The 15,871-nt window shown below is 50.0% G+C and overlaps 1 protein-coding gene across 1 annotated transcript in view; it reads right to left on the bottom strand.

Annotated features, from left to right (window-relative positions):
• HCFC1 (host cell factor C1) overlaps window positions 1-15,871 on the bottom strand; it is a 495,616-nt gene that overhangs the window by 211,490 nt on the left and 268,255 nt on the right. Inside the window, 3 exon segments of the mRNA XM_030192062.1 lie at window positions 1,128-1,350; window positions 1,704-1,808; window positions 1,902-2,126. Of these exon segments, the coding sequence (XP_030047922.1) occupies window positions 1,128-1,350; window positions 1,704-1,808; window positions 1,902-2,126 (553 nt within the window).

The raw sequence follows: 15,871 nt of genomic DNA, 5'->3' as shown, positions 1-15,871 counted from the left end.
CCATTCACTACCATCAACCACAGCCTAAAGCTTCTCTCCATCAACTACGCAGCCATCCCAGCAGTAGCCTTGGTGTCAGATCCCCAACCCCAGAAGTAGCCTCACTTCCTCTCTCCCCCAAAAGCAGTAGCCTTCCTCAATACCTACTGCCCCAGCTTCTCCCCCCAAACACAAACCAGACTTTAAAATTTAAATTGATCCTACTGAAAAATCTCCTCCTCAGTAACAATGGTCCTTATGAGCCACTTCTGCTGCTCCAGATCTCATAATTAACAAGGCTGCATGTGGACTGCCTTCCAAGGGTGAATAACCACCCCAACCCTGCAACACCACAAGCACCCTGCCCTCACTTCCTCTACCACCCTTCGACACCACCACAAGCACCTCTGCCCTCACTCCCTCCTTCACCCCTCCCCCTCACATGACAGACACCCAGCTCCATCTGCCCTTCCTTCCCCTGGCCTATCGAAGAGAGGAGCAGAAGGAAAGGAGGAGAGTTGTGTCTCAGGCAACAGCCTCCTCTTCTGCCACCCAGTACTAAATATAAAGTCTGAACCCCTTGGTTCAAATTTTGCTTTCAGCACCGGGGCAGCAGAAGAGGAGGCTGCTGCCTGACATGCAGCTATTTCCATTTCCGTTCATTCTCCCAACGGCAGGCCTGGGCCGGGGGGACTGGCATATCCCTGTGTGTGCATGCATGCATGCATTAGCGGATTGGAGGATGTGCAGTGGAGAGGGGAGGTGGAGCAAAGTGATGTCTGCAGTGGTGCTTGATGTCTGCAGTTCCAATGGAGCTGCTCACTGCCTTATGTTGTGTAAGCAAATCCCATGCACTAGGTCCAGTTTATTTTAGTCACCATGGCAACCTGGTGCCTACAGTTTGTCAAGCCCTGCCCTCGATAATACTATTTTTATACTCCCTCATGTAGTATCTCAACTCTACACAAACTGCAGAGAAACTGGAGAAACTGGAACAGTTCAGACTGTTACACAAAGGAAGACATAAGATATACCCTTGTGTTCTTAACTGTATGGGGCATGGAAAAATAGCAAATGCTGATTCCATAACAGCATTAACCACCACTTATGTGCTCTGGCCACTTGGAGGATTTATATCCAGCACTTACCTGTAGCACTTGCTTGGGTGATAATGGCAGACATGGGGATGGTTTTGATGATTGTGGTGGTACCCGGCTTAGTGGTGTTAGGGGAGACACTGCTAATGCCCAAGATGGTGGGTTTGGTTGCAGCAGCAGCCCCAGCCTGTGTAGTGGTGATGATGGTGGTGGGCTTGCCATCAGCAGAAGTCACCAGTTTCAGTATAGTCCCGGCAGGCAGGGGTCCCTTGGTCTGTAGGACAGGCATAGAAATTGAGTAGGGGAAAAGGGATAGGATTTGATATACTTTCTTTCTGTGGGTACAATAAAAGCAGTTTATATATTATATACAAGTACTTATTTTGTACCTGTGGCATCCAATCTACAGCACCACACGCATTCTGGTATTGGTATACAATACATTAAAACACAGATATCCCCAACTACTCAAGGGCACTGCATAAATTCATACATGTGTTAACGTTTACAAGTGACAAAATCCCACTAGGTTTTTAGGGCCTGAAATTTTTTTATGCACACAAAAAAGGAGCAAAAATTATTTCAAGAAATGGAGCACTTGCTGTTTATTCTATGGAGTAACCTTACCTGAATAATCTGAGTGACAGGGCTAGTGGATGCTTGTCCTGTGATGGCAGAGGTCTGAACCGGTTTGGTTTGGACTACAGACATCATCTTTCCCAGGTTAGAAATCTAGGGCAAACCCCACCAAAAAAAAAAAAAACGTTACCTAAGCAGGGTATAACACTATTAAAACTGGTTCAAAACAGCCTGTTCACTACTCACCAGGGCGCTGCCTCCTGGCACAGAGATGGGGCTCTTAACCAGGGTAATGGTTTTGGTGACTCCTCCCACTACAGTGGTGACGACCTGAGCCTGCTGGGCCACTGTCACTGTGCCTGACTTGTGGACAGTGATTATAGGTCGTGTCTGGGAATTGGCAGCAGAGGAGACAGAGGTGCCAACCTGAGCAGCTGCAGTCTTTAGCATCCGAGTAGCAGGATTGCTCACCTAAGAGATTGTCAGACAAAAATAAAAAGACGTGCGCCTAGTTAGAACAAACTTACATTAGGGAAAAATGAGAGCCACTAGCCTATGACGAAATTGATTCAATCTTCCACAGAACCAGGATCATCATTTTATCGGACTTGCTGCAGAAGTATCAGCGATGAACAGTGCTTTTTATCCATCAAAAAAGAAGCTAGTATTCACATGCAAGGTCATCCTTAAGGGGTGCGGTGACCACTGAGACACCCTTCTCTCCCATAACAGCTGTGCCCTTGTGAGCAGCCACAGAGTCTGAAATAAGGAAGCACTAGAAATATTACACCAATCCATATAAGATATTGCTTATTGGGAAAAGAAAACAAGCCAGAGTGATATAAATCCCAACACAGAAGCTACATACTCACAAAACAGTTCACCTTGCTCCCATTTACAAAATAAAGTTACTTACCTATAGCAGATGCTAAGGACAGTAGGAAAAATATTCTTATAATCAGTGGAATAGCTACGGGGGGGGGGGGGGGGGGCACGGGGGCCTGCCCCTCCCAAACTGGTTCTGGGGCCCCCAGTTTGGATGGCAGGGGTCCCCCAACCCCCACCAGCTGGAGCGTTTGACCCACGCTGGTTTTCAATTGCCTGTCCTGTTCAGTTGTACTGTGCACACTGGTTTTAATGAAACTGAGCATGCGCGACACTTCGGGCAGCGATGGCAGGGTGAGTGATGGTGGAGAGGCGGGCCAAAATGTGCCCCCCTACTTTGAGCTACCCCCCCCCCCTTCAAGGTCTACCTACACCCCTGCTTACAACCAGGTGATGTCATCCAATGGAGCACATGCAAGAACAATCACCAACTTCTTTAACACAACTTTAAAGCACTACACAAGGCATAAATGTGCCTTCTTGCCTGCTGCTGTCATGTGGGGCCTAGCCAGTCTACTTTCCAGGGTGGGAATGTAAGACTCCATTGACCTAACAGAAAGAAAAGTTACTTGTAGCAGATGTTCTCCAAGGACAACAGACCAAGTATTCTCACATCTGGGTAACATCATCCTAGAGAGCCTGGTGTGGACACTGACTAGCAAGTTGAAGAAATTTTCAGCAGCATCCCACCATGTGTGCTCTGGTGCCTTTCCACTTGACCTGCGAGCTTCCACGGAGCTGAGAGGATACATCAGTGTCTTCCCTTCATGATGCAAATTGTTTTTTGTGTTGAAGTACTGTGTGGCTCTTTTTCTTATTAATTCTTTTTAAGCATTTTTACTTTTCATTTTCTTCATTCCTGTTTTTCCCTTTATTTTAGTAGTTTTTCAGCACTTTGTTTCCTTTACTTTTTGTGACCAGCTAGGCTGAAGTCCCACCTCAACTGCACACTACCTCTTTTCTCTGTTCAAAATTGAGGCATTTAATTTGGCCGCAATTCTTTTTTTCAATGTTTCAGAAGACTCCCACAGTGGCTTCAAGAGATGCACTCAATGTAATCGGGCGATTTCAGTAAAGGACCCACAGTCATGGTGCATCGGATGCGTTGGGCCCAACCATGATTCTAACTCTTGTTTCCTCTGTTTAAAAATACAGCTGATAACATAGAGGGCGCAAAAGGCCCAACAAGAGAAACTTTTTAGCTCCTCGAAGATTGGTGCATCAACCTCTGACCTAGAACAGGCAGTTCAGGAGAGGTTAGTGAATGCCCCATCCCGAGAGGACAACTTGTATGGAGATAAGAGTAGAACAGGTTGCGGACCTCATCAAGGAAAGCGAATGATACATACCTGTAGCAGGTATTCTCTGAGGACAGCAGGCTGATTGTTCTCACGACTGGGTGACGTCCATGGCAGCCCCCTCAAACCGGAAAAAAAAAATTCTCGCAGGAGGGTCCCGCGCGCGGGGCACGCCCACTGCGCATGCGCGGCCGTCTTCCCGCCTGTGTGCAACCGCTCCCGCTCAGTTAAGTAAAAAGCAAAAGAAATAAGGATAAGAAAAACAACTCCAAAGGGGAGGAGGGAGGGAAGGTGAGAACAATCAGCCTGCTGTCCTTGGAGAATACCTGCTACAGGTATGTATCATTCGCTTTCTCCGAGGACAAGCAGGCTGCTTGTTCTCAAGACTGGGGTATCCTTAGCCCCCAGGCTCACTCAAAACAACAAAGATGGTCAATTGGGCCTTGCAACAGCAAGGCCATAACAAACATTGACCTACGAAGAACAACTAACAGAGTGCTGCCTGAACAGAATAAAAATGGGCCTGGGGGGGGGGGGGTGGAGTTGGATTCAAACCCCAAACAGTTTCTGCAGCACCGACTGCCCAAACCGACTGTCGCTTCAGGTATCCTGCTGTAAGCAGTGATGAGATGTGAATGTGTGGACAGATGACCACGTCGCAGCCTTGCAAATCTCTTCAATAGTGGCTGACTTCAAGTGGGCCACTGACGATGCCATGGCTTTAACACTATGAGCGGTGACATGACCCTCAAGAGTCAGCCCAGCTTGGGCATAAGTGAAGGAGATGCAATCTGCTAGCCAACTGGAGATGGTGCGTTTCCCGACAGCGACCCCCCCTTCCTGTTGGGATCAAAAGAAACAAACAATTGGGCGGACTGTCTGTGTGGGCTTGTCCGCTCCAGGTGGAAGGCCAATGTTCTCTTGCAGTCCAATGTGTGCAACTGATGGTTCAGCAGGGCGGGTATGCGGACGGGGAAAGAATGTTGGCAAGACAATTGACTGGTTAAGATGGAACTCCGACACCACCTTTGCCAGAAACTTGGGGTGAGTGCGGAGTACTACCCTATTATGATGAAATTTTGTATAAGGAGCATGAGCTACCAGGGCTTGAAGCTCACTGACTCTACGAGCTGAAGTGACTGCCACCAAGAAAATGACCTTCCAAGTCAAGTACTTCAGATGGCAAGAAGCCAGTGGCTCGAAAGGTTTCATCAGCTGGGTGAGGACGACGTTGAGATCCCATGACACTGTTGGAGGTTTGACAGAGGGCTTTGACAAAAGCAAACCTCTCATGAACGCTGTCCAAAAATACTAGGACTAGAGGGCATGAGTTGAGGCTACAGTGTGGTAAATTTAAGACGAATCGGAGAAAATTTTTCTTCACCCAACGTGTAATTAGACTCTGGAATTCATTGCCGGAGAGCGTGGTACGGGCGGTTGGCTTGACGGAGTTTAAAAAGGGGTTAGATAGATTCCTAAAGGACAAGTCCATAGACCGCTATTAAATGGACTGGAAAAATTCCTCATTTTTAGGTACAACTTGTCTGGAGTGTTTTTATGTTTGGGGAGCGTGCCAGGTGCCCTTGACCTGGATTGGCCACTGTCGGTGACAGGATGCTGGGCTAGATGGACCTTTGGTCTTTCCCAGTATGGCACTACTTATGTACTTATGTACTTATGTACTTATGAACCGAACTACCAAAGGCTGTCCAGAGATAGGCTTACCCTCTACACGATAATGGTAAACACTAATCGCACTAAGATGGTTCCTTACTGAGTTGGTCTTGAGGCCAGACTCCGATAAGTGTAGAAGGTATTCAAGCAGGGTCTGTGCAGGACAAGATCGAGGTTCTAAGGCCTTGCTGTCACACCAGACGACAAACCTCCTCCACTTGAAAAAGTAACTCTTCTTAGTGGAATCTTTTCTGGAAGCAAGCAAGACTCGGGAGACACCCTCAGGCAGACCTAAGACAGCGAAATCTACGCCCTCAACATTCAGGCCGTGAGAGCCAGAGACTGGAGGTTGGGATGCCGAAGCGCCCTCTCGTTCTGCGTGATGAGGGTTGGGAAACACCCCAATCTCCACGGTTCTTTGGACGACAACTCCAGAAGAAGAGAGAACCAGATCTGACGGGGCCAGAAGTGCGCAATCAGAATCATGGTGCCACAGTCTTGCTTGAGTTTCAGCAAAGTCTTCCCCACCAAAGGTATGGAAGGATACGCGTACAGAAGCCCCCCCCCCCCCCCCCAATGCAGGAGGAAGGCGTCCGACGCTAGCCTGTCGTGGGCCTGAAGCCTGGAGCAGAACTGAGGCAGCTTGTGATTGGTCTGTGTGGCAAAAAGATCTACCGAGGGGGTGCCCCACTCCCGGAAGATCTTGCGTACCACACGCGAACTGAGCGACCATTCGTGTGGTTGCATGAGTCTGCTCAGTCTGTCGGCCAGTTGTTTACGCCAGCCAGGTACGTGGCTTGGAGAAGCATGCCATGCTGGCGAGCCCAGCGCCACATCCTGACGGCTTCCTGACACAGGGGGCAAGATCCGGTGCCCCCCTGCTTGTTGATGTAGTACATCGCAACCTGGTTGTCTATCCGAATTTGGATAATTTGGAAGGACAGCCGATCTCTGAAAGCCTTGAGCGCGTTGCAGACCGCTCTCAACTCCAGGAGGTTGATCTGCAGACCAGATTCCTGGAGGGACCACAGTCCTTGAGTGTGAAGCCCATCGACATGGGCTCCCCACCCTAGGAGAGATGCATCCGTCGTCAGCACCTTTTGTGGCTGAGGAATTTGGAATGGGCATCCCAAGACCAAATTGGAGCAAATCGTCCACCAGCGGAGTGAAGTGCGAAAGCTGGCGGGTAGGCGGATTGCATCTTCTAGATTCCCTGTAGCCTGGTACCACTGGGAAGCTAGGGTCCATTGAGCTGGCCTCATGTGAAGACATGCCATGGGAGTCACATGGACTGTAGACGCCATATGGCCCAGGAGTCTCAACATCTGCCGAGCTGTGATCTGCTGGGATGCTCTGGCCCGGGAGGCGAAGGATAGAAGTGTCTGTGCCCTTGCCTCGGGAAGATAGGCATGAGTCGTCTGTGAATTCAGCAGGGCTCCAATGAATTCGAGTGACTGGACTGGGCGTAGGTGGGACTTTGGGTAATTTATCACAAACCCCAGTAGCTCCAGAAGTTGAATAGTCCTCTGCATGGACTGTAGAGCTCCTGCCTCCGAGGTGCTTTTCACCAGCCAATCGTCGAGATAAAGGAACACTTGCACCCCCAGCTTGCGAAACACCGCTGCCACCACCACTAGGCACTTCGTGAACACACTTGGTGCGGAGGCGAGCCCAAAGGACAGCACACAATACTGGAAATGCTGTGTCTCTAGACGGAATCGCACATACTGCCTGAGAGCTAGCAGTATCGGGATGTGGGTATAAGCATCCTTTAAATCCAGGGAGCATAGCCAATCGTCTTTCTGAATCATGGGGAGAAGGGTGCCCAAGGAAAGCATCCTGAACTTTTCTCAGACCAGGTATTTGTTCAGGCCTCTCAGGTCTAGGATGGGACGCATCTCCCCTGTTTTCTTTTCCACAAGGAAGTACCTGGAATAGAATCCCAGCCCTTCTTGCCCTGGTGGTACGGGCTCGACCACATTGGCGCTAAGAAGGGCGGAGAGTTCCTCTGCAAAGTACCTTCCTGTGGTGGGAGCTGAAGGACTGAGCTCCTGGCGGGCAATTTGGTGGAATGGAGGTCAAATTGAGAGCGTACCCACACCGCACTATTTGGAGAACCCACTGGTTGGAGGTTATGAGAAGCCACCTTTGGTGAAAAAATTTAACCTCCCCCCAACCGGTAGATCGTCCGGTACGGGCACTTGTATGGCGGCTATGCTCCCCTGGATCCAGTCAAAAGCCCGTCCCCTGCTTTTGCTGGGGAGCCGCAGGGGCCTGCTTGGTCTCACGCTGTTGACGCGAACGAGCGCGCTGGGGCTGAGCCTGGGCAGGCTGTCAGGAAGGAGGATTGTACCTACGCTTGGTGTAAGAGTAAGAAGCAGCCTTCTTTCCCCTGAAAAATCATCTACCTGAAGAGGTAGGTGCTGAAGGCGCCCAGTGGGAGAGGCTGTCGAGGGCGGTTTCCCGCTGGTGAAGCTGTTCGACCAACTGCTCGACCTTCTCACCAAAAATATTATCCCCCCGGCAAGGGACATCCGCCAGCCGCTGCTGGGTCCGATTGTCCAGGTCAGAGGCGCGCAGCCATGAGAGTCTGCGCATCACTATACCTTGGGCAGCGGCTCTGGATGCAACATCACAAGTGTCATAAATACCCCTGGACAGGAATTTGCGACACGCCTTCAGCTGCCTGACCACCTCCTGAAAAGGCCTGGCCTGCTTCAGCGGGAGCTTGTCAACCAGGTCCGCCAGTTGCCGCACATTGTTCAGCATGTGGATGCTCATGTAGAGCTGGTAAGACTGGATCTTGGTCACGAGCATGGAGGAATGATAGGCCTTCCTCCCAAAAGAATCCAGAGTGCGAGACTCATGCCCCGGGGGCGCCGAGGCGGTATCCCTCGAACTCTTGGCTCTCTTGAGAGCAGAATCCACGACCATCGAGTCATGAGGCAACTGAGTTCTCATCAACTCCGGGTCAGTGTGGACTCTATACTGGGACTCCGCCTTCTTTGGGATGGTGGGATTAGATAAAGGCTTCACCAAGTTCAGAAGCAGCGTCTCCTTCAGGACATTGTGCAACAGTACCGTGGAAGACTCTCTAGGTGGAGATGGATAGTCGAGGACCTCGAGCAATTCAGCCCTCGGCTCGTCCACCGTGACCACGGGAAGGGGAATGCTCACAGACATGTCCCCAACAAAAGAGGCAAAGGAGAGGCTCTCAGGTGGCGATAGCTTCTTCTCCGGTGAAGGAGTGGGGTCAGAGGGGAGACCATAGGACTCCTCGGACAAGAAATACCTGGGGTCCTCCTCCTCCTCCCCCCACGAGGCCTCCTTCTCAGTGTCGGACATGAGTTCTCTGACTTCCGTCCTAAACCGGGCCCGTCTCGACTCAGAGAAGCCATGTCCTCGATGATGGTGTCGAGAGGTGGAGTCCCGCGCTGGCGGGGACAAAGCTCCATCGATGGGGATTCCACCTGAGTGGCGGCCGAGACCGGTGCCGCAAGCGGAACCGGTGTCAACGGCTGCATCACAGGGCCAGAGCCAGCCGGCGCAAACACCCCTGGCACCGGAAGAGACTGGCGCAGCAGACCTTCCAGGATACTTGAAAGGATGGCTTGGAGGCGCTTGCCCAAAGTCTCTGTCGGGGAAGGCTGAGGGGCGGGTGCAGGAGTCGGTGCTAGAATCTGCACGGAGCCAGCAGACGGTACCGGACTGCCCGACGCCTCTTGAATTGAGGGAGAGCGGTCCTCCCGGCGTCGACGCTTCTCGGGTGCCAACTCTCTCAAGCCTCGGAGCTCCCGGTACCATGCGAAGGGGCGACTGATGACGATGCTTCTTAGCCAACTTCCTTCGATGCACGTCATCGGCGCTCCGCGGTACCATGGAATCCACACGCCTCCTCGGGGTCGGGTCTGAAAGGGGTCGGTCCCGATGGCCCTGCCCAGTAGGAGCCGCCGAGGCAGGTGGAGGCTCACTCGGCTGCTCGCTGCACCCAGCGAAAAATGGTCGTCGGGCCGGTTGTACCTGAACTCCTGAGGTCGATGCCATGTCCGAAACCGAAGTCGACGCCACCGGTGCCAATGTTGCCGCCACCGGTGCTGTCGATGTCGACGCGGAAGGGCCGGTGCAAGCTCCAAAAATTCGGTCCCGTTGAACTTGCCTCGCTACTTGTGTCCGCTTCTTCAAGCCGAGACACAAGTTACACGCTTTGGGATTATGTTCAGGCCCGAGGCACTGAAGGCACCAAGCGTGGGTGTCGGAGAGCGAGATCTGCCGGCTGCACCGACCACACTTTTTGAAGCCACTGGGTATCCTCGATATCATCAACGGAAAAATCACGGCAGCGAGGTCAAAATCATCGATGGTGGCGCCACAAAACAAAGAAAAAAGCGGACTAGGACGCAAACCGGTTTCCAAGGCTGACAATGGAGAGGGATGCAAAGCAGTCTCTCTCCAAGCGCGGAAAATGAGAAACTGAGCGGGAGCGGTCGCGCACAGGCGAGAAGACAGCCGCGCATGCGCGGTGGGTGTGCCCCGTGCGCAGGACTTCCCGCAAGAAGTTTTTTCCCGGTTGGAGGGGGCTGCCGTGGACGTCACCCAGTCGTGAGAACAAGCAGCCTGCTTGTCCTCGGAGAACACACAGATACCATCCAAACCATCTCTGTACCCTCCACCTCCTGGAAGATTTTCGATGGGCCTAGGCTGCAACCCTATCACTCTCCAAAGGCATAGGTTTCCACTGCCCCCCCACTCTGCCCAGCAGTCCTAGGCCCAGCAACCCCAGGCACGTCAACCCTGTTTTCAGCCAGTGCCCCAATCAAAACAAGGGGTGAGCTTTTGACTGGCACCAGGAGAGCACAGCCACACTCCAAATGACAGTCCTGGATGGCTTTCCCGGGGGTGGGTGGAGACATGACCGAATTTTTACGCCGGTGTGTTCTTCAAATAGTTCATCTCGGATACACCCTCCACTGGTGGCAAAAACCACCAAATTGCCCACCGACAGCATCGTCACTCAGCTCTCAGCAGATGCAGGTACTTGTAGAGGGAAGCTGTGCCCTTCTCCAGGACAAAGCATTTGAGCCCATGTCATCAATCAATGGGGGGGGGGGGGGGGGGGGGGGGGGGATTCATCCCATCCTAGACCTAATGGCCTTGAACAAATTCCTGGTCAAAGAAAAGTTCAGGAAGATTTCCCTGGGCACCCTCCTCCCCATGATTCAGGCAAATGACTGGCTATGCTCTCTGGACCTAAAGGACACCTACACTCATTTTGAAACTTCTCAGTCACAGAAGTATCTCAGATTTTACCTAGGAAAACACCACTACCAGTACCGCATACTGCCATTTGGACTCACATCAGCTCCAAGGGTATTCACCAAATGTCTAGTGGTAGTAGCAACGTATCTATGTGTTTCCCTATCTGGATGACTGGATGGTCGAGAGCACATAGCACATAGCAGAAAGAGGCATCAGAGTCCATGGGTGGAGGAGGTTTTCCATCTGGTGTGAGAGCAAGGCCCTAGTTCCTCTCTTTCCCTACACAAAAACTTCTCGAGTACCTCCTGTACCTCTTGGAGTCTGAATTGAAACCAGTTGCGTAAGGGTCCACCTCAGTGCAATCAGTGCTTTTCATCACCATGCAGGAGGTAAACACATCTATGGATGGCCTCTAGTTGTTCGCTTCATGTGAGATTTGTTGTTGACAAAGCCCCCTGGCAAATCTTCCTCACCCAGCTGAGGAAAGCTCCTTTTGAGCCACTTGATTCCTGTCATCTGAAGTACCTGACCTGAAAGGTCTTATTTTTGGTGGCAGTCACTTCAGCTCGGAAGTCAGTGAGCTTCAGGCCCTAGTAGTGGATCGGCCTTACATGAAGTTTCATCATAACAGAGTAGTTCTCTGCATTCACCCTAATTTCCTTCTTAAGGTGGTGTAGACTTCCATCTTAACCAGTCAATTGTTCTGCCAATATTCTTAACTAAATTGCATGCCTACTTTGGAGAAAGAGCACTTCACACCGTGGACTGCAAGTGAGCCGTAGCCTTTTATGTGGAGAGGGCTAAAGCCCATAAACAGTCCACCCAGGTTTTAGTTCCTTTTTTTCCCTAACAGGATGGAGGTAGTCGTCAGCAAGTGCACTTTGTCCAACTGGCTGGCAGACTACATCTCCTTTGCTTATGCCCAAGCTGGACTGATTCTGGAGAGTCATGTCATATGGCTCATATTATCAGAGCCATGACTGTGTCATGCCCATCGGAGGTCAGCCTCTTTTGAAGAGATCTGCAAGACTGCAACATGGTTTTCAATCCACACATTCATGTTCTACTACCGCCTCGAGCAGAATACCCGATGTGACAGCTGGTTTAGTCAAACGGTACTTCAGAATCTGTTTGGCATCTAAAATCCAACTCCACTCTCCTAGGCCCCTTATTTCTGTTTTAGGTTGCACCTTCACAACCAGTTTTTTTGTTTTAGGTTGATTTGTTTAGGCCTTGACATTGAAGTCCCTGTTGTGTTTAGCATTGTTTTCAGTGAGCCTGGTGGCAAGGTATTCCCAGTTGTGTGAAGATATGGCCTGCTTGTTCTCAAGGAAATCCTGTAGTAGGTGTCCTCCAAGGAAAAGCAGGCTGTTGTATTCTCACATATGGGTGATGTCATACGCCGAGGCAAAGTCAATCAACCTGAAACTATACAATGTAGTTGTGAAGATGCAGCTTAGAACATAACAAAACTGGGCCTAGGAGGATTCTAGACACCAAACAAATTCTGTAGTACTGTGCGACTGAACTGGCTATCACATCGGTAATGAGGTGTGAATGTGTGGATTGAAGACCCTTTGCAGCCTTGCAAATCTCCTTGATGGAGGCTGATCTCAAGTCGGCAATCGACATAGCCATAGCTCTGACACTGGCCCTTGACATGAGCACAAGTGAAGGAGATACAATCTGCTAGCCATTTGGAAAGAATGCATTTGACGATGGCTACCCCCATCCTGGGTGGACTGTCTCTGGGATTTAGTCTGCTCAAGATATAAAGTTAAGGTAAAGCTAAGGCTTGCAGTCTTCAGTATGCAGCGATCTTTTGACAGAGTGGCCAGAGTGGGCATGTGGTTTTGGAGAAAAAATGTTGACAGAACAATTGACTGGTTAAGATGGAACTCTGACATTACTTTACGAAGAAGCTTAGGGTGCGTGCAAAGAACTACCCTGTTCTGATGAAGTTTTGTATAAACTGGATCAGCTAGTAGGGCTTGAACCCTGCAAGCAGAAGTGACCGCCACCAAAAAAATACAGCTTTCCAGGTCAGATACTTCAGATGACAGGAATCAAGCACCCAGCTGGGTGAGGACAACATTGGGATTCCATAACACAGTTGGAGGTTTGACGGGGGGCTTTATCAATGTCAAACCTCTAATGAATCCAACAACTAGAGGCTGTACAGATATGGGCTCACTTCCCACATGGCGATGGTAAGTACTGATTGCACTGAGATGTACCATAGAGTTGTTTTTTTAAAGCCAGACTCAGATGCAGGAGGTATTCAAGCAGTTTTTGTGTAGGGCAGGAAAGAGGATCTACAGCCAGATGGCAAACCTTCTCAATTTAAAGAACACCACCTCTTAGTGAAATCTTCCTGGAAGCCAGCAAGATTTTGGAGACACCCTCAGGCAGATTTAAGGATTGAAATTCTACGCTCTCAACATCAAGCTGTGATGGCCAGGGATTTGAGGTTGAGATGCAAACGGGACCCCTTGTTCTGCTTTGAGTGTCAGAAAACAGTCCAATCTCCATGGTTCTAGATCATAGTTCCCTGATCTTGCTTGAGTTTCAGTAGAGTCTTCTGTGAGAGGTATCAGAGGATATGCATACAGAAGACCTCCCCCCCACCACCAATGGAGGAGAAAGGCATCTGATTCTAGTCTGCCATGTGATCTCAGCTGGCAGCACAACTGAGGGACTTTGTTGTTGAGATGAGAGGTGACAAAATCCAGTGAGGGAGTACCCCACTCTTAGAAGATCTTGCGGATTTCACCCATGCTGAGAGACCACTTGTGAGGCTGCATTACCCTGCACAGTCTGTCCTTGCCAACTAGGCACGTCTCATAGTACCATAGGGCACACTGCTACATCTGAACCACTTCCTGACACAAGGGGTAGGATTCTATACCCCCCCCCCCCCCCGCTTGTTCACATAGTACATTACAACCTGATTGTCGGTTTGAATTAGAACAATTTGGCTCTTCAACCGATCTCTGAAAGCCTTTAGAGCATTCCAGATAGCCCTTAGCTCTAGGAGGTTGATGTGGAGATAGGTCTCCTGAGCAGACAATATTCCTTGAGTGTGAAGCCCTTCTCCATGAGCTCCCCATCTCAAGTTGGAAATATCCGTTGTCAACACCTACTGATCAGGTGAAATTTCGAATGGGAGTCCCATAGTCAAATTCAACTAATTGTCCTCCAGAGGAGGGAATGATCCAGCTTTGTAGGAACCTGTTTGACATCTGCTAGGTTCCCAGCCACTTGAGACCACTGGAAAGCTAGAGTCCCATTGGGCATCTCTCAAATGGAGGCAACCTATAGGAGAGATATGCACCATGCAGGCCATGTGGCCTAGTAATCTCAACATCTGCCGAGCTATGACCTGTTTGCTGCTTCAGACTTGTGAGGCAAGTGCTATCAAGGCACCTGCTCTTGATAGGGGGAGGACTTCTATTCCAATCGTTGAGCTGGGTTAAAGTGGGTCTTGGAGTAGTTGATAATGAAACCCAAGAGCTCCAGCGCCTGAATAGCTCTCTGTATTGACTCTTGTGCTCCTTCCTGCCATTTGCTCTTGACCAGCCAATCATCCAGCTAGGGACATACAAACTCTTAGTCTGTGTAGCGATGCTGCAACTACTGCTAGACACTTGGTGAAGACCCTGGGAGCTGACACAAAGCCAAAAGGCAGAATGCAATACTGTTAGTGGTGTTTCCCTACGGAATCTGAGATACTTCATTTGGCTAGGAAGTATCGAAATGTTGCTATAGGTATCCTTCAAGTCCAGAGAGCATTGCCAATCTTTTTCCTGCATCATGGGAAGGAGGGTGCTCAGGGAAATCTTCTTTGACCAGGAATTTGTTCAGAGCCCTTAGGTTTAGGATGGGATGGAATCTCCCCAGTTTATTTGGGCACAAGGAAGTACCTGGAATAGAATCTCTTCCCTTCTTCTCCTGGTTGCATGGGTTAGACTGCACTGGCTTGTAGAAGAGCAGAGATTTGCACTGAGAGCTGATGTAAAATGCTCTTGGTGAGCAATCTGATGTTTTCTGATGTCAATGAACTGCTTAACCAAGACAGACTACTTGAAGAACCCACAGGTTGGTAGTTATAAGGGGCCACCTTTGCTTGGAAAAAGAAATGTATCCTCCCTCCCACTAATAGGTCATCCAAGGCAGTTACTTGGATTGCAGTTCTGCTCCCCTGGGGAACCGGCTGAGTTTTCTGTGAACCTGACTGCAGTGGCCAGAAACATTGGGGCTGAGGGTGGTGGGTAGAGTGGGAAGGCGGTGGAAACCTAAACTTCTCAGAGCAATAGATTCGTTGCCTAAGCCCACTCAGGAATCTCCCAATGAAGGAGGATGTAACTGGAGGCTGCCAAGAGAGGAACTGAATGTTTCTTGATGAGGTCTGCAACCTCCTCCATTTTGCCCCCAAAAGATTATTTCCTTGGAAAGGTAAATCCGCTAACTTCTCCTGAACCGCTTGTAGCACGTCACAGACACACAGTCATGAGAGTCTACGCATCCCCATAACCACAGCACAGAGCCTGGACACAATATCAAAGGTGTAATTAAGTGCCCCTGGCCAGATATGTCCTGCAAACCAGCTGCTTTTTGGCCAACTGGCGAAGCTCAGTGGCCTGTTCCTGAGGGAGAGAGTCCACTAGACTAAGCATACTGTGCATCAAAAACAAAACTTCAAGTACATGCTCATGTAGAGCTGGTAGTTCTGGATGTAGTTAATGAGCATCGAGGTTACTACTACTACTTATTTCGAAAGCGCTACTAGACATAAGCAGCGCTGTACACTTGAATATGAAGAGACAGTCCCTGCTTGACAGAGCTTACATTCTAATTAGGACAGACAAACAGGACAAACGAGATAAGGAAATATTAAAGTAAGGATGATAAAATAAGGGTTCGGAGTTAAAAGCAGCATCAAAAAGGTGGGCTTTTAGCTTAGATTTGAAGACGGCCAGAGATAGAGCTTGACGTACCGGCTCAGGAAGTCTATTCCAGGGATATGGTGCAGCAAGATAAAAGGAATGGAGTAGCAGTGGAGGAGAAGGGCGCAGATAAGAGAGATTTACCCAGTGAACGGAG

This window comes from Microcaecilia unicolor, chromosome 2 (assembly GCF_901765095.1).
Source record: "Microcaecilia unicolor chromosome 2, aMicUni1.1, whole genome shotgun sequence".
Taxonomy (NCBI): domain Eukaryota; kingdom Metazoa; phylum Chordata; class Amphibia; order Gymnophiona; family Siphonopidae; genus Microcaecilia; species Microcaecilia unicolor.
Note: the sequence above shows the minus strand (reverse complement) of the source record. Positions and strands in the feature narration are given on the sequence as shown.